The sequence below is a fragment of the Rana temporaria genome, chromosome 7 (assembly GCF_905171775.1).
Source record: "Rana temporaria chromosome 7, aRanTem1.1, whole genome shotgun sequence".
NCBI lineage: Eukaryota > Metazoa > Chordata > Amphibia > Anura > Ranidae > Rana > Rana temporaria.
In genome coordinates this window covers 155,598,722-155,617,629 of record NC_053495.1, presented here as the reverse complement: position 1 = coordinate 155,617,629, position 18,908 = coordinate 155,598,722, and the positions used below count along the sequence as shown (strand labels likewise).

Sequence of the window (18,908 nt, the reverse complement as noted above, 5' to 3'; positions counted from 1 at the left end):
GTGCCCGCAAGGTAATCCTCTCGGGAGAGAGCTTCCCAGAGGGGGTTATCTGATATGGGGAGGAGCCGAGAGGGCTGCCGAGGGACCCCAGAAAATGGCGTTTGGGGCCGCTCTGTGCAAAACGAGCTGCACAGTATGACATGTTTGTAATGTTTTTTAAACAAACCTATAGTATCACTTTAAATTTAGTCTTTGCAAACACTGTTGGTTTTCTTAACTGCTGCCAACAGATTTGATTGGATGATACATCATAAAAGTTTTTTGATGTCTAGGACATGTGCCAGTGTCAATGTCATGTGTTTAATGATGTCACTGACTTTAACAAGTTTAAAAAAAAGGAGCTGAGATGTACAGGCAATCATTCACTGAGGAATCAGTACGATGAAGGTCATCCTGCTTTTTGCACTATTTGGTCTGAGCTTCGGTAGCGGCGGCAATGATGGCGATGGTGGTAAGCACTATTAATAATTAAATAAGATTTGTATTATATTGCTAGAAAAAATGTGGACACATGTTTGTGGGTCTTCAAGCAGCAATAAACTATGTCTATGTTGCATTATAGGTACTACATGTCCAGTAAATCCTAAAGCAGACGTACATAATTGTCTGATACAAGCACTCACGGTAACATAGTATTTAACATATTTATTTGCTTAATTTCTCATCAAGACAAGATAGAGTGTGCTTTTCTTAATTTAGTTCAATAGGAATCTAGGTAATGCATTGTACTGGTAAGTGATATCCAGTACAACTTCTCAAATACTAAATCATACTGTTCTGTCACCTCTAATTTTATGATTGGAATATAGAATGGATTATATGGTATAGAACTGTTCTTGGTTACACACACATTTTGTTACAAAATTGTATGACATTTTTGTCATCCACAGATATATTGCATCTTTATTTTTACCTTTAAGACTCCTTTCACACTGGAGGAGTTTTTCAGGTGCTTTAGCGCTAAAAATACCAGGCCGGATTCAGAAAAGAGATCCGACGTCGTATCTCTGAGTCCGGCCGTCGCATCTATGCGCCTGATTCATAGAATCAAGTTACGCATAGATATCCCTAAGATCCGACAGGTGTCTTACACCGTCGTATCTTAGGCTGCAATTCCACGCTGGCCGCTAGGTGGCGCTTCCGTTTGTTTACGCAAGGAATATGCAAATTAGTATTTACGTCGATTCAGATACGAACGACCGCCCGGCGCTTTTTTTTTAGGTCGTTTGCATTCGGCTTTTTCCGGCGTAAAGTTACCCCTGCTATATGAGGGGTATGTGCGGCGTATCCTATGTTAAGTATGGCCGTCGTTCCCGCGCCGAGTTTTGAATTTTTTATGTTGTTTGCGTAAGTCGTTCGCAAATACGGCTGGATGTAATTTAAGTTCACGTCGAAAGCAATGACGTTTTGCGGCGGATTTTCGAGCATGCGCACTGGGATGTTTTCACGAACGGCGCATGCGCCGTTAAAAAAAAACATCAAATACGTGGGGTCAAGCCCAATTTAAATAAAACACACCCCCTACATCCCCATTTGAATTACGCGGCCTTACGCCGCAACACATACGTTACGCCGCCGTAACGTATGTGTATGAATAAAGAACTTGCGCCCAAAGTTACAGTGGCGTAACGTATCTCAGATACGTTACGCCAGGCAGACAGATACGCCAATGTATCTGAATTCAGCCCACCATCTATAAAGTGCCTGAAAAAGGACTCATCTGCAGTCCCAGTGGGGCGCTGCGCTGGCTAGACATCACACAAAGTCCTGCAAGCAGCTTCTTTGAGGGGCTTTAGCACCCCTGCCCATTGAAATCAAAGGGCAGCGACACCGAAGCACCTGCAAAGCGATGCGGCAGCGGTGCTTTGCGGGCGCTTTTAACCCTTTACTTGGCTACTAGCAGGGGTTAAAAGTGCCCCGCTAGTGCATGAAAAGAGCTGCAAAAACTACAGTAAATCTAGTGTGAAAGGGCTCTTAAAGCAATGTTATTGTTTCATTAAAAAGTCCTCACTTTTACAAGGTTACTGTATATATATAGAGAGAGGCTGTTTAGATAGCAAAGTGAGTAAGGAAAAATAGCTTTCACATTTAATACATGGGATTGTTATTTAAGGCAGCCCACACACTGATCTTTTTTTGTTCAACCAGCGTGTTAAACAAGAAAAGATCTGATTCCCCCATCCACACACTCAATGTGGACTGAGGAATCACTCCAGCAGCGCTTTTATGTTCTGCTGGGTGGGGAGCTGATGGCATTGATCATTCTGGAAAAATTCAACAGGCTGTTTGTACACAAGTCAATTGATATATCTACTTATGTACAACCAGCTAGCCCATACATGGATCGGAATTCAGCCAGTCCCTGCCAAACCGACCACATTTTTATCCATTCTTCACTAACATATGTTGTTCATTTTCAGGAGTTTGGATATCTACTTCCCGCTATTGGCAAATACGTGTGTGCATACAATAAATTTCAGGTACATTTTATTGTGACTATAACAAAGTGTTACTAAATAAACCTATTTTGAAAGCACTGTTTATAAAGATCCACTATACAAAAATGATGTCTGTGGAGCATCTCATTTATCCAGGACATGGTATACTTAGTTGTAGTTAATCACATTCACCTCCAGTACTAGGTATAAAAAATGTGATTATTTATCTCACGAATCAGCAAAAGTGACCAGTCCATAAGGGGTGTAGGGGCAATGCCCCCCAGTTTGCGCACTACTATCTAGTTTGCATGCAGGGGTGCAGTGCTGGGACAAGGTCATCCAGTGCCCAGGGCAAAGATGGAAAACTGCGTCCCTCTTTCCCTTAGAGTTAGGGTCAGGGTGCCCACTCCATCCCTGCAATAAACCATTGCGCCAGGGGCAGCCTCCCCTCCTGCCCACCCCTTGTCCCGGCCCTGCAGGGGTGCATGTGGGGGGCCCTGGATTTATAGGTTTCTACAAGTTTTTTTTTTCTCAAGCCACATGATTAGAGCCTGAGGCTTTAATTGGCTTGAAAAGGGTTGGGCTCTGACGCAGAGCACCGGGCCTTGAACCAACCCACTTGTGACACTAGCTAATCAATATTCGCTATTGTCTCTTGGCTTCTACTCCTAGCAAATCAGGACATGAGGCGTTTTGGGTTGGCCAGGAGGAGAAGAAAAGGAAGCCGGTGTTCTATCAGATTACTGCTACCCATCAGATCCTGTGACGGAAGTGGCGCTGCACTGATTTCAAAAGTAGTTTCTGTACTACTTTTTGCGATTTCGGCCCGCAATTTACATTTACATCTGTGCAGAAACCTGCACAAATGTCTCTGTAATCACCGCCGAAATCGGGACTGCCATGTGGGAGTGAAATCGTGCGAGTTCAGCTGAACTCGCACGGCTTCTTTCCGGCAGCCCAGTGTGAACCTGCGCCAATTCAAAATAATATAGAATTTTTACCATTCTCAGCTGACTTGAGTTTAGCCTATTAACAGCAAGAGAGTAGACTAAATAGTTCCAAAAAACTAAATAAGCATTAAATGTTTCAAGCCCTCTCACATTTTCTTTTAAATGTACCCGCTACACGTTGTTTTATCAATTTTTTTGCTGTCTGTGTACCAAAAAAAGGGAGATTTTTATTTAATTTCCATTCTGCAGATGCATCAGGAAGTGAGAGGAAATCTCTATCTAATGGGGAATTTCTGGTATAGAAACAGGCGTTCCCCACATTGCAAGATTTCCCCTCAACTCCTGGTGACAGCTGTAACATTTTACATTTTTCATAACCTTATGTCCTGCAACAATGGTCATCAGAAAAAAGAGGGAAGGTGAAACTTCTTAGCAGGGACACAGACAGCAATAAAAACATATATACAGGGGTTATTTACTAAAGACACATCCACTTTGCACTACAAGTGCAAACTAGACATGTGAAAACTGAAATATTTTGTTTCAGAATTTCATTTTCGTCCAAAAAATAAATGTATTTAGTTACTCCCGAAATTCGTTATTTGTTTAGTTAAAAAATTCATTAGTCCGAAAATCGTAAATTAAAGCGGGGATTCACCCCCAAATTCTTTTTTGAACATTAGATTCAGGCGAGTTGTTAGAAGCACAATCGGGTGTTTTTTTTAAATCGTTCCCGTACATACCGTTTTATAGATATATGTTCTCCGCAACTTCCAGGTATAATCTGCGGGACTGGGCATTCCTAATTGATTGACAGGCTTCTCACCGTCGCATACAGCGCGTCACGAGTTGCCGAAAGAAGCTGAACGTCGGTGCGCAGGCGCCTTATAGAGCCGACTCGCAGTCCGTCTTCTTTCGGCAACTCGTGACGCGCTGTATGCGACGGTCGGAAGCCTGTCAATCAATTAGGAACGCCCAGATTATACCCGGAAGCCGCGGAGAACATATATCTATAAAACGGTATGTACGGCAACGATTTTAAAAAAAAAACACCTGATTGTGCTTCTAACAACTCGCCTGAATCTAATGTTAAAAAAATTTTTTGGGGTGAACCTCCGCTTTAAGGTTGAATCTGCCAATTGAAGGCTTATGGTGTCTGTCGAATGATCTAAGAAGATTCGACGGAGCAGCTAAACTGTACGACGCTGCAATCGTACATTTCCAGTCGAATGCTCCACCTACAAGCTACAGTAAAATTCCAATGTCCTATGACTAGTAATGATTATATTTATTAATTATTATTACTAGTCAACCAACATTAGAATTCTTCTATAGCCTATGGGCAGAGAATTGACTGTAAATGTCCGCTTGCGGCGATCGCATGTTTTTAGCTGCTTCGTCGAATCTTTATGTCTCTGTAATGTCGAATCTTTCCTCTATGTCGAATAATCTTGGACTAATAAAGAGTTAGGTTAGGCACATTCGACCGCAGATTCGATAGACACAGGCCGCTATTGTCACCGTCATGTCAAATCTTCTATCTATATTGAACTGTTGTCGCAACAAAACGAAAATAAAGCATTTTTTATGTCGGATCTTTTGGATTTCGGATTCTGCACATTCGTTATCGTTTGTTAAAACGAACGCGAAAATCCCAGAAATTCAGATGAAAGTGCATTTGGAAGAAAACTAATGCACATGTCTAGTGCAAACTACTGTGCAAGTGCTAAGTGCACTTGAAATTGCACTGAAAGTGCACTTGGAAGTGCAGTTGCTGTAGATCTGAGGGGGACATGCAAGAAAAATAAAAAAAACAGCATTTTAGCTTGCACATGATTGGATGATAAAATCAGCAGAGCTTCCCCTCATTTCAGATCTGCCCCTCAGATTCACAGCGACTTCACTTCCAAGAGCACTTTCAAGTGCACTTTGGACTTGTAGTGCAAAGTGGATTTGCCTTTTGTAAATAACCCCCACAGTCTAATAAAAAAGCTTTTATTAATAAAACTGGTTCATAGCAGAAAAAAGTCAATGCATTTCAGGGGCCAAACAGACTCCCCAATCATCAGGTCCTTTGATGTGCTCATTAACACTGATAAAACCCCAGATTTGTCTTATATCTGTTTATCTGAATACATGAAAGCAGACCTGAGTTAAATCTTTAATAACAATTAAAATTTACAGAAAATAATAATACAAAAAGTCAGGATATTCAGAAGTGTGTGGTGGTAGGAAAATATTTTAATATAAAGGTCATGTGTTTTTTTACCACTTCAGCCCCTGGAAAGATTTGGCTGCTCAATGACCAGGTCATTTTTGCAATACGGCACTGTGTCCGCTTTACAATGCGCGGTCGTGTGACGTTGTACCCAAACAAAATGTACGTCCTATTTTTCCCCACAAATAGAGATTTCTTTTGGTGGTATTTGATCACCTCTGTGGTTTTTATTTTTTGCGCTTTAACCTGCCTGGCGGTATTCCCGAGTCTGACTCGGGGGTTAGATTTTCATGCTGCGAGCGGTAACCCCGAGTCAGACTCGGGCTTGCCTCGCTGGATCCACAGGGAGTGTTTACTTACCTTGTCCCTGGATCCAGCGATGCCACCGCGCTGTGTGAGCGAGCGGGACCTCGCTCGATTCACACAGCGTCCTCCTGTGCCGCCGATCTCCGTTCGCTGCGACGTTACGACGCAAACACATTACATACAGTATACTGTAATCTTATAGATTACAGTACTGTATGTAAAAAATACACACCCCCCTTGTCCCTAGTGGTGTGCCCAGTGTCCTACATGTACTTTTATATAATAAAAACTGTTCTTTCTGCCTGCAAACTGTAGATTGTCCATAGCAACCAAAAGTGTCCCTTTATGTCAAAAATGGTTTTAGAGCAGCTAGAAAACAGCGATAATAAATTATAATCACTTGCAGAATTGTGCAATAGCGATTTGTGGGGAAATTCGTCATAAAAAAAAAAAAAATGACAATTCTGCAACTGAGCAAATTTCAGTGATTTTGATTTGATTACATTATTGAATAATTGTTATTATAATTATATTATTATTTTTTTTAAATTATTTATAATTATTTATTATATTATAATTTATAATTTTGTTTTTAAAAGCATGTCATACCCGGGATGCCTATTAGAATCTTGTTTGGTCAGATTTAAGTGAGTTATTCCTAAGAATTACAGGCCTACAATATAAAACGCCAAATTTCCTTGCAAATAATGGTACCGCATTTCAGCACCTTTTTTTTTAAAGAATCATACCGCCAGGGAGGTTAAACAAAAAAAAGAGCGACAAATTTGAAAAAAAGACACAAATGGGTTGATTTACTAAAGGCAAATCCACTGTGCACTGTAAGTGCACTTGAAAGTGCACTAATAGTGCATTTGGAATTGCAGTCGCTGTAGATCGGAGGGGAAGCTCTGCTGATTTTATCATCTAATCATGTGAAAACTAAAATGCTGTTTTTTTATTTTCCTTGCATGTCCCCCTCAGATCTACAGCCACTGCGCGTCCAAGTGTACTTTTTTTCTATAATAAATATTCCCAATTTTTATTTTATTTTTTTAATTTCCTCTGTTTAGGCCGATATGTATTCTACATATATTTGGTAATAATAATAATAATAATTAAAAAAAAAAAATCGCAAAAAGTGTATATTTATTGGTTTGCACAATTTTTTTTTTTTTTTACTAGAAATGACAGTGGACTGCGATTTTTATCTGGACTGTGACATTATGGCGGACAGTTCGGACACTTTTGACACATTTTTGGGACCATTGGCAATTATATAGCAATCCGTGCTATTAAAATTGCACCAATTACTGTGATCAAAGGGTTAACTGTGTTCCCTGGTGTGTGTTCTAACTATGGGAGGAGATGACAGATTGTGGTTCCCAGCTTGTAGGAACTTTCAATCCCTCTCTCCTCTCCACACAGAACTGAGATGTGTGTGTTTACACGCACACACACATCCCTGTTCTGCCCCTTGTGCCTGCTATCAAGCATGGCACATGAGCATCAGTACCCCCGCAGTGCAGCGGGTGCGTGTGCCTGCTATCTCACTTAAAGAAGCCGATGTACAGCTACATCGGCTCGCGGGATCATGCTGCCCTGCATCTAATCTTGTCAAGCATTGCTTCTTTTCATAGGTGCCCATTTACCAAGGTGCAATCTGACCTTCACACATCATACCTATTCACTGCATATAAATCTCTCAAAGGAGGACAAGTTTATTAACAATTGTACTTCGCTGACTGAGAATAACAGCGATTAGAATATGCAATCAATGGCCATGATGTGTATTGGAAGTGAGGAGAGAACACTCTTCAGGCCGGGTTCACACTGGTACAAACGGCACATTGGGAGCATGACATGTGAAAATCAATGTTTACCTATGGGAGCCGTCTTAACTTGGCTGACACAAGTCAGTCCGACTTTGAAAATGCTCCCTGCACTACTTTGGTCTGACTTTGATCCTACTTCAGCCCATTGAATATCATTGAAGTTGGAACAGTCGGATTGCCGTCTTGCCTGATCCAACTTTGGCATGCGACTGATGATCTTGAAGGGGAACTTTACGTCAAAATGTAAAAATAAAAATAAAAAACGGCATGGGTTCCCCCCTCCAAGAGCTTACCAGGCCTTTTGATCTGGTATGGATTTTAAGGGAACCCCTATGACGAAAAAACAGCATGGGGGTCCCCCCAAAATCCATACCAGACCCTTATCCCAGCATGCAGCTTGACAGATTAGGAAAGGGGGTGGAGACAAGTGAGCGCCCCCCTCCTTAACCATACCAGGCCACATGCCCTCAACATGGGGGGTGGGTGCTTTGGGGCAGGGGGGCCCTGTGCCTCCCACCCCCAAAACACCTTGTCCCTATGTTATTGATGACAAGGGCCTCTTTCCGACAACCGTGCCCATTGGTTGTCTGGGTCTGTGGATGGGGGTCTTATTGGAAACTAGAAGCCCCTTTTAATAAGGGGGCCCCAGATCCCAGCCCCACCCCCTATGTGAATGAGTATGGGGTACATTGTACCCCTACCCATTCACCTGAAAAAGTGTCAAAAATAAAACACATTACACAGGGTTTAAAAGTATTAAGTATTAAGTAGCTCCGGGGGTCTCTTCCGACTTCTTCTCCCCTCTTCGGCTCATCTGCCTCCTCTGCTGATGTCTTCTAGCCCTCTCCGGTTCTTCTCCCTCTGTCCGCTGTCTTCTGCCGGGTCTTCTCCACTATCTTCTGCTCTTTTGCTCGCTCTTGCCAGTTTTCTCCGTTGTCTCTTCCCTCTGTTCTTCTTCTGATGTTGACTCAACGCTCTCTCCCTCTCTAATGCCTGGTGCATGGTGTACCTATATTGGCATGGGGCGGAGTCACCATGTGACATCATCTGGACTTCTGGAGGCCCACTCCTTATGACATCACCACCCATCATCAGAGAGCAGAGAAGAGCCAGAGAGGAGAGAAGAAGTTGGAAGAGACCCCCCGGAGCTGCTTAATACATTTCTTTAAAAACATGTTTTATTTTTGACACTTTTTTTTCCCAGGCGAATGGGTAAGGGTACAATGTACGCCATACTCATTCACACAGGGTGGGGACCCCCCCTTATTAAAGGGGCTTCTGGATTCCGATAAGACCCCTGCCCACAGACCCCGACAACCAATGGCCAGGGTTGTCGGAAAGAGGCCTTTGTCCTCATCAACGTGGGGACAAGGTGCTTTGGGGGTGGGGGGCATAGGTCCCCCATGCTAAACGCGGCATTTAAATGCCTATGCTGTATATTTATAGTTGTATATGTACACACTTAGGTGTATATATATATATATATATATATATATATATATATATATAACACCTGAATGAGAAGAGTGATTTTACTGGAGTTGCCGAGCAGTGACATTCATCTGCTTCCTCACATTGGGGGGTTGATTTACTAAAGTCAAATCCACTCTGCACTTGCTGTGCACTTGGAAGTGCACAGTGGATTTGCTTTGAGTAAATACCTCCCTCCCCCCCCCCCCCCCATGACTGTTCCTCTTCTCTTTCCATGCTATTATTATCTCTGAGGTGGAGAATCAGGGAGGGAGAACATTTCCTCTCATTTTGCTGCAGTGGGAGACAGAACAACATCTCCACTCCTCATCACAGCCACATAAACCGCTGTACAGTGGAGATAAGTGATAATCACTATCGTGGCATATATCAGTTCATAAATGGCCACTTTAATCACTGACAACAGATCGGATTAGGTGTTCTGAATGCATTTTGGTGTCTAGGACAATTTATTTTTAAAATTACATTTGCCATGACACTTTAGGCCAATGGCCTTACTATAGAACATTGTTTCTCAACTCCAGTCCTCAAGGCGCCCCAACAGGTCATGTTTTCAGGCTTTCCATTATTTTGCACAGGTGATTTGATCAGTTTCACTGCCTTAGGCCCCTTTCACGCTGAGGAGTTTTTCAGGCGGTACAGCGCTAAAAAATAGCGCTGCTATACCGCCTAAAAAACTCCTCACCAGCCTTCTCAATGTGAAAGCCCGAGGGCTTTCACACTGAGGCAATGCGCTGGCAGGAGAGAAAAAATCTTCTGCAAGCAGCATCTTTCCCATTTAAAACAATGGGAAACCGCGGTAATACCGCCCGCAATGCGTCTCTGCAGAGGCGCATTGCGGACGGTATTACACCTTTATCGCCCGCTAGCGGGGGGTTAATACCGCACCGCTAGCGACCGAATCCCGCGGCAATTCCGACGGTATATCGCCGCGGCGCTATACCGCCACTACGCCTCCCGCCCCAGTGTGAAAGGGGCCTTAGTAATTACCACAGCCGTTTCATCTGAGGGAAATCCTGAAAACATGACCTGTTGGGACGCAAGGAGGACTGGCGTTGAGAAACACTGCTATAGAACATGCTGACAGACGGGAGCACAGAAACCAGATGTCACCCAGCCAAAGACTTTTATTAAAGTAATTTGTTGAAATTGCTTTAAGAGATTACATTTTTAAAAGGGCAGTTATAATTATAATAACTGTATACGATGGACTTACAACACAGCAAGTGGTTTGCACAATATGATTAATGACAGTGGATGCTTTCACATTCCTTTGTAGTAAGTTTGTTTCTGTGTTATTTTTTTAGGAGGATAAAAACGCAAAGAATTACAACGCTGGAGCACGTGAATTCATTGATGTACTGGTACGGAGTACTAATTTTAAGACGTTGGCCCGGATTCAGATACAAGATACGCCGTCATATCTCTGAGTGATATCTATGATTTCCCTAAGATCCGACCGGCGTAAGTGTCTTACACCGTCGTATCTTAGGCTGCATATTTACGCTGGCCGCTAGGTGGCGCTTCCGTATAGTTACGCGATGAATATGCTAATTAGGTATTTACGTAGATTCAGAAACGTACGTCTGGCCGGCGCATTTTTTTAGGTCGTTTACGTTAGGCTTTTTTTGGCATAAAGTTACCCCTGCTATATGAGGCGTAGCTAATGTTAAGTATGGACGTCGTTCCCGCGCCGAGTTTTGAAAATTGTACGTCGTTTGCGTAAGTCGTTCGCGAATAGGACTTTGCGTAAGTTACGTTCACGTCAAAACCAATAAGGCTTTGCGGCGTAATTTCGAGCATGCGCACTGGAATTTTTTCACGAACGGCGCATGCGCCATTGGTAAAATACGTCAAATACGCGGGGTCACGATTCATTTTAATAAAACACGCCCACATCGTCCCCATTTGAATTAGGCGGGCTTACGCCGGACGAGATACGTTACCCCGCCATAAATAAGGGCGCAAGTCCTTTCTGAGTACGGAACTTGCGCACAAAATTACGGCGGTGTAACGTATCGGAGATACGTTACGCCCGCACAAAGATACACAATTGTATCTGAATCCGGGCCGTTATGTATAGATTAGCTGTTCAAGAATAGATTTTTTTTTTCTTTTTATGACCAACAATGAACATAGGAAAATATTTACTAAAGTCTATCCAGTAAAAGAAAATTGACCCCTACCACACTGGAAGATTACAATGGTGGGGTTGGAGGAAGCAGGATGGAGGAGGTTTTCACCAGTAAAGGAATCAGCACAAGGGACACATCCTACTGACTAAGCCTTTTTTATACTTTTAGTTTTTCTTTTTGAGTTTTGCTGTCCCTAAGCTTTAAAACTGATTGCACTGTAAAGGGAATTTTTAAAATATTTTTCCTCTAAACTATTCATTTTTTTAATCCTAAATGTATATACTTACCTTTTCTGTGCAATGGTTTTGCACTGAGCAGCCCAGATCCTCCTTTTCTGGGGTCCCCGTCAGTGCTCCTGGCTCCATCCGCCTTCTGATTGCTCCCATGGCAAGCTATTAGGGGGGACATTCATGCTCATTGATCCTGAGTTGGGCTCTGTGTGTCTAGACATTAACACACAGGGGCAGATCCACAAAGATCTGCCCCGGCGCAGCGTATCTGAGATACGCTACGCCGCCGTAACTGACTTTTTTTGGTTTGAATCCTGGACGAATTTGCGCCGTAAGTTATGGCGGCGTAGTGTATTTCTCGCGGCGTAACGGCGCCTAATTCAAATCGGCGAGTAGGGGGGCGTGTTTCATTTAAATGAAGCACATCCCCGCGCCGAACGAACGGCGCATGCGCCGTCCCTAAATTTCCCGCCGTGCATTGCGCTAAATGACGTCGCAAGGACGTCATTGTTTTGACGTGGATGTAAATTACGTCCAGCCCGATTCACGGACGACTTACGCAAACGAAATTTTTTTTTTTAAATGATACGCGGGAACGATGGCCATACTTAACATTGAGTACGCCACCAAACAGCAGCTTTAACTATACGCCGAAAAAAGCCGACTAGAGACGACGTAAAAGAATGCGACGGCCGCTCGTATGTTCGTGGATCGTTGGAAATAGCTAGTTTGCATACTCGACGCGGAAAACGACGGGAACGCCGAAGAATTGCATCTTAGATCCGAAGGCGTATGAAGACGTACGCCTGTCGGATCTAACCCAGATGCCGTCGTATCTTGTTTTGAGGATTCAAAACAAAGATACGACGCAGGAAATTTTAAAGTACGCCGGCGTATCAGTAGATACGCCGGCGTACTCGCTTTGTGGATCTGCCCCACACAGTGCAACTCGGCCCCATCTCTGCTCTTTGCTCAATGGCTGTAATTGACATCATCAGGAGCCAATAGATGCCTCTATTTCCAGAGAAGAGAGAGAGAGTGGAGGGAGCCGCTGCTCTCAGGTACAGCACTGGATAGAGATCAGGCTCAGTTGAGTGTAATAGGAGCTGAACACAAAGGTATTTTTTTTTAACTTAATGCAGAGAATGCATTACGTTAAAAAAACTCTAGAACCACTTTAACCACTTCAGCCGTGGAGTATTTGGCTGCCCAATGACCGGGCAATTTTTTGTGAAACGGGACTGCGTCGCTTTAACTGACAATTGCACGGCTGTACGACGTTGCACCCAAACAAAATTGACATCCTTTTTCCCCACAAATAGAGCGTTCTTTTGGTGGTATTTGATAAACTTTGCGGTTTTTATATTTTGCGCTATAAAAAAAAAACATTTTGAAGAAAAAAGCAATATTTTTTACTATTTGCTATAATAAATATCCCGCAAAAAATAAAAAATCATTTCTTTCTCAGTTTAGGCCGATATGTATTCTTCTACATATTTTTGAGTAAAAAAATAAAAAATATTGCAATAAGTGTATATTGATCGGTTTGCGCAAAAGTTATAGCGTCTACAAAATAGGGTATAGTTTTATTGGCATTTTTATTATTATTATTTTTTTTAATTAGAAATGGCGGCGACCAGGGATTTTTATCGCAGCTGTGACATTATGGCACACATCGGACACTTTTAACGCTATTTTGGGACCACTGTCATTTATACAGCAATCGGTGCTATAAAAATGCACTGTTTACTGTGTAGATGACACTGGCAGGTAAGAGGTTAACCACTAGGGGCGAGGAAGGGGTTAAGTGTGTCCCAGGGAGTGATTCTAACTGTGGGGGGGGATAGGCTACCCGTGACATTACATTGATCACTGCTCCCGATGACAGGGAGCAGTAGATCAGTGTCCTGTCATTATGCAGAACAGGGAAATGCCTTGTTTACACAGGAATCTCCACATTCTGCAGTTCCGTGACACAAACGCGGAACACTGGCGCACATCGAGTCCGTGGGTCCTGTGGGCATGGTCACGGAGCTCGCGGTGGGTGATTGTGCGCACGGCGGGATTTTCAAAGCTACGTACAGGTATGTTGCTTTTCCCACACGAGCCATTCTGTCAACGTATAAGTGCGTTAGGCGGTCGGCAAGTGGTTAAATGATGCAGCGTATAAACATGGAAAAAATATACTACCCAAATCACAAAAATGTATGGAATTCCCTTATCTACCAATTTCACTTAATAATATTAATAATAACAGTAATAAAATATACTTATCTCTAAATGTACTTTATACTCTTTTTGCAGAAGTGTACAGGCTGCCAGGCTGATAAATATATTGGTGGTCATGCTTTGGTAAGTTTCTCTCCATCTGCCTATATTTTTTATATCTCATTTTAATATAATGTATGCCATGTGTTTCCAGCTCATGAGCCACATTCAAACATGACAAATGACAGAAAACCAAATTATTTCAGTAATCTTAATTCAATAAAGCATCATCCAATCACGCACAAGGCAAGACCTTCAAATCAAATTTATTTTTTTCAAATGCTTCTTTTCATGATTAGATATTCAGATGTGGGGGGGGCGCATGCGCGGCGCGATGCTGACGGGACTCGCCTGAGCACAGCTCCGTCGTACCCGGTCCTCTTGGCTCATTTCCCCGGGGCTATACAGCACAAATCGCGGCGAAAACACCGAGCACCCCCGTGGGAACAAAGGGTGCATGCCATCAGCGAGGAAGAACAGGTTTAAAAGACCCCAGCACTGCCTCACTAACTTTCTCCTGGACATGGAGCAGAGGAGCAGCAAGGCATCCCAAGATGGCGCCGGCGGCCTCACGTGGGGAGGGGGAGAGCAGGCCTCACTACAGCCCAGCACCCAGGAAAATCGTGAGTACAACTCCCCTCTGTCAAAGGCAGACCTGGATGAGAGTCTCACCTCCATATATGTCAAGCTTGTGGAGAAAATAGAGAGAGAGGTGCACAAATCTACTACAGCCCTCTCGCATGAGATAGCCACCATAGGCACACGCACAGACCTCTTAGAGACCAAACATGACGAGCTCTCACTGGCCCATAACGACCTGAGAAAAGACTATGAGAATCTGGCAGATAATTTTGCCTTTATGCAGGCACAGGTTGAAGATTTGGACAACAGAAATCGCCGCCAAAATATTCGGCTGCGTGGGGTCCCTGAGACTGTCACAGAGCTTATGCCTGCAGTGTCTAAAATCTTTCATGGTCTCCTCCCAGACAAGCCAGTAACTGCTTTTGCATGTGACAGGATTCACAGAGCCCTTCGTCCAAAACCCACAGCTGATAACCCCCCCAGGGACATTATCATGTGTATGAAGGACTTCTTGGTCAAAGAGGACATCATGAGGGCATCCAGAAACACTCCCAATATTTCACATGAAGGGAAAAGAATCCAGATATACCCAGATATCTCCCCTGCCACGCTAGATAGAAGACGTCGGATGAAGGAGGTCACCTCAGTTCTACAATCAGCCAGAATAAGATATCGCTGGGGATTCCCATTTAAGCTCACAGTACCCCACAATGGATCCACATACACTGTTTTTAATGTGATCGAAGGCAAGGAGCTTCTGATTAAATTGGGCCTGCTGACACAAGATCCTCACGCCCGTCCTCCATCCACTCCAAGACCCTCACCCATCTGGTCCACCCCCCCTAACAGGCGCAACCAGAGGGACCAAAGGAGACTGATCAATTCCTTTCAAAATCAACATAATTGATAATCCCAGCTACATTGGAATCGCTTGGAGCTGCATTTACTGCGATTGGATTATTACCACTCCCTCCTGGGTCCCCTAAACCTTTACTTTTGGATATATTTTTTTTTTTTTTTCCCAGTAGCCACTGAGGAACGAATCCTCCCTGAGAAATGAGGCTGACACCTCTGTCCTTGCCTTGCCCCACAGACCCCCCCCCCCCCCCCCCTGCTCCTGAAGTCTTTTATGCCTTAACCACTATCCTCCAAAACATACTACAAAGTTGTCTAATATGCCCAGTAGGGTTTCTGGTATATACAGGACTTATAACTTTCTCGGAGAATATGCATAGTGACTCACAACCCTTAGACAGCTCTAATTATTTACCTTCCTTCCACAGGTCATATGTTTATGCTGAATAGCAGGGAAGGGGAGATTTTTTCTCTGATTAATGTGATAGTGGTTTTTGTCCAGGGTTTGCATCATAGGCCTCCCCCCCCACCCCTCTCCAGCTTTCCAGGTTATAACAACCTACTCTGGGTCACGTATCTACCTCTCCCTGTCTCGATACCCTCATCAGGGCAGAGTATCTAATAACCCAATCATCATACATGCTCATCCACTGAGTGAGGTGTGACAACCCCACTAACCACCTTCCTATAGGAATGTGTCATTCTATAACTTGACAAGATTAGACTAATTTCCTATTGCTCATACATGATATAGCTGATTTAAAGTAGAACTTGTAACAATCTATAACTTAGAGGCATATCTATACTTCCTTCTTAACAGCTCATATGTTTATGAATATGCATACAAACTCCATGCACCAAGCTAACTGAATATATTATTATATATGTTTATTTTTTCTGCATTTTATTGTTCCAATGACCGGGGGCATCTGCCGTTGCTGGATTGACCCCACTCCTGCTCAGAGACTCGTCTGCTGCACATCATACTCTGCAGCACCCGAGTCTACTGCAGGAAATGGACCCCTTTTTGGTCCTTCACACGTTATTGTGTTCTTTACAGGTTTATTTTGACAGACTTTCCCCTGTCCCACTGATGCTTGTATGCTTCAGCATTGTTTACCTTTACATAGCAATCTTTGAATATAAATTTGCAATCTCATTGGTTCCTAATGATATGTATGCTCCTACAGATCTGTGTCCATACTACTTGATTTATGGTAATATCACCAGACTTCCCTCATACATTGAGGAAATCACCTTTACACCCCTTTTTATACCTATAGGCGATTTTGTCTCTAGACACAGAAGGGTGCCATTCCCTCATTGTAGGGTTATAATAGGAATAGTTTTGTACAATATTCAGTCGATAGTTCTAGGAAAGATACAATATGGGCCTTAAAATAATATCCCACAACACTAATGGCTTTAACTCCCCTAATAAACGCAAAAAAGCATTCCAACAATATAAAAAGCTAGGAGCTGATATAATACTACTCCAAGAAACACATTTCGCCACCTCAGCTCATCCTAAATATTTTCACAGATCTTACAATCAGGCATATTTCACCACCTTCACTAATAAAACCAGAGGAGTGGCGATATTTATTCGCAACTCAATAATCTTTGACATCCACCACACTTTTAAAGATCCCGAAAGTAGATACATCATCCTTAAAGGAAAAATAAATAACAGAGATATCACAATTGCATCCGTATATGCCCCAAATGACACCCATACATCCTTTTTCATGAAATTCTTCGACTCCATAGACAAATACCACTCTCCACATTTGGTGATTGGAGGGGATTTCAATCTGGCTGCTCACCCGGTTCTAGATAGGAGTAAGATCTCCCCTCACACTAAATCTTTCACTAAGACAATCAGTAGACTTATTAATAAGATGCAACTAATTGACTCTTGGAGGGCCCACAACACAGGAGTGAAAGCATATACTCATTACTCGCATCCACATGATTGCTACGCAAGGCTTGACTATATATACTGCACCCCAATCCTCATGGCAAACTCCGCCCAAGCACAAATCCACCCCTGCTCGTGGTCAGACCACAGCATCACCTCCTTTGACATCTCTTATATTGGCCTTGCCCCTTCCACTTTTAACTGGCGTCTTAATGACTCTTTACTTACAGACCCTACAATCATTGCGAAAATCTCCAACCATATTGACAATTATTTCACTGAAAACATAAATGACGAAACTGCGCCTACCTCAATATGGGTTGCCCATAAAGCGGTCCTGAGAGGACATATAATTAATATAGCTTCCACCAAAAACAAAGAAAGACAAGCGGACATTAGGAGACTCACTAGAGACCTACACCACCTATATAACAAGCTACAACACTCTACCACACCACTTATTACCCAACAGATTCAGGAAAAAAGGCAGGCCCTTGACCTGATATTATCATCTAATGCAGAGAAATCCCTTAGATTCTCCAGGGCCAAGTTCATGCTTTACAGCAACACTACCTCGGCGATGTTTGCCAGGAAACTAAATCAGGACTGTAAACCCACTCATATTTATAAATTAAGGAACAGTAAGGGAGACTTGGTCACCCACCCACAAAAGGTTCTTGAAATTTTTAGTTCCTTCTATAAAGAGCTCATGGCAGGCCCTGTTGGAGATTCGGGAGACGCGTCCAAATTGTGGTTGGAGTCTCTTTCGGTCCCCTCCTTAACGCAACAACAAACTGACTACCTCAACTCCCCCTGCACAGTCGAAGAAATAACAAATATCATCAAATCCCTCAAAACCTCTACGGCCCCTGGCCCGGACGGTTTTACATCGTCATATTACAAAAAGTTTGCTCCTCTCCTAGCCCCCAATCTTGTGAGGTTGTTTAACCACATACTCGAAGGTAACAACTTTCCTAACGAGATGCTTTTGGCAAATTTATCTCTCATTCCCAAACCAGACAAAGACCATACCCTCCCACAAAATTTCAGACCAATTTCAGTATTAAACAATGACCTTAAATTATTTGGACGGATTCTTGCGGATAGGCTAGCTAAGGTGATCTCCCCACTAATACATATTGACCAATCAGGCTTCATCCCCCATAGACAGATAACAGATAATATTAGACTAGTGACCAACATTTTACAGGACGCCAACTTACATTCGCGCCAAGCATGCCTACTCAGCCTAGACATACATAAGGCCTTTGATAGTGTCAGTTGGGCATACTTGAACAATCTCCTACCTAGATTTGGAATATCTGGCCAATTCCTGCAAGGCTTTAACGCTCTATACCATGCCCCACAAACCCGCATTAGGATCCCGGGTTATAATTCGGATTTCTTCCCTCTTGGTAGAGGCACCAGACAGGGCTGCCCCCTATCCCCACTCCTTTTTGCTCTGGCCATTGAACCCCTGGCACAAGCCATAAGAGCTAATCCTGATATTAGGGGATACTCTAAAGATCAATCCGAATATAAAGTCAGCCTCTATGCTGACGATGCATTATTATATATCACAGACCCCCATATCTCTATCCCGGTCCTCATAAAAGAACTAAACATGTTTCATGACATTTCAGGTCTCAAAATAAATCTAAATAAATGTTCAGCCTTGCCCA

The 18,908-nt window shown here is 43.1% G+C and overlaps 1 protein-coding gene across 4 annotated transcripts in view; it reads left to right on the top strand.

Moving 5' to 3' along the window:
- Positions 1 to 335: 335 nt before the first annotated feature.
- Positions 336 to 18,908, top strand: part of LOC120945792 (ranaspumin-like) — a 75,898-nt gene continuing 57,325 nt past the window's right edge. For 2 of the 4 annotated variants that reach the window (XR_005750620.1, XM_040360200.1), the window contains exons 1-5: positions 341 to 451; positions 563 to 624; positions 2,421 to 2,480; positions 10,543 to 10,599; positions 13,905 to 13,952. Coding sequence is in view for 2 of the 4 variants with exons in the window: in XM_040360200.1 (XP_040216134.1) it covers positions 382 to 451; positions 563 to 624; positions 2,421 to 2,480; positions 10,543 to 10,599; positions 13,905 to 13,952 (297 nt within the window). In the remaining 2 variants the exon portion in view is untranslated. Of the gene's footprint in view, positions 452 to 562; positions 625 to 2,420; positions 2,481 to 10,542; positions 10,600 to 13,904; positions 13,953 to 18,908 lie in introns of all 4 variants that reach the window. The other 2 variants (XR_005750621.1, XM_040360201.1) reach the window with 2 other exon arrangements.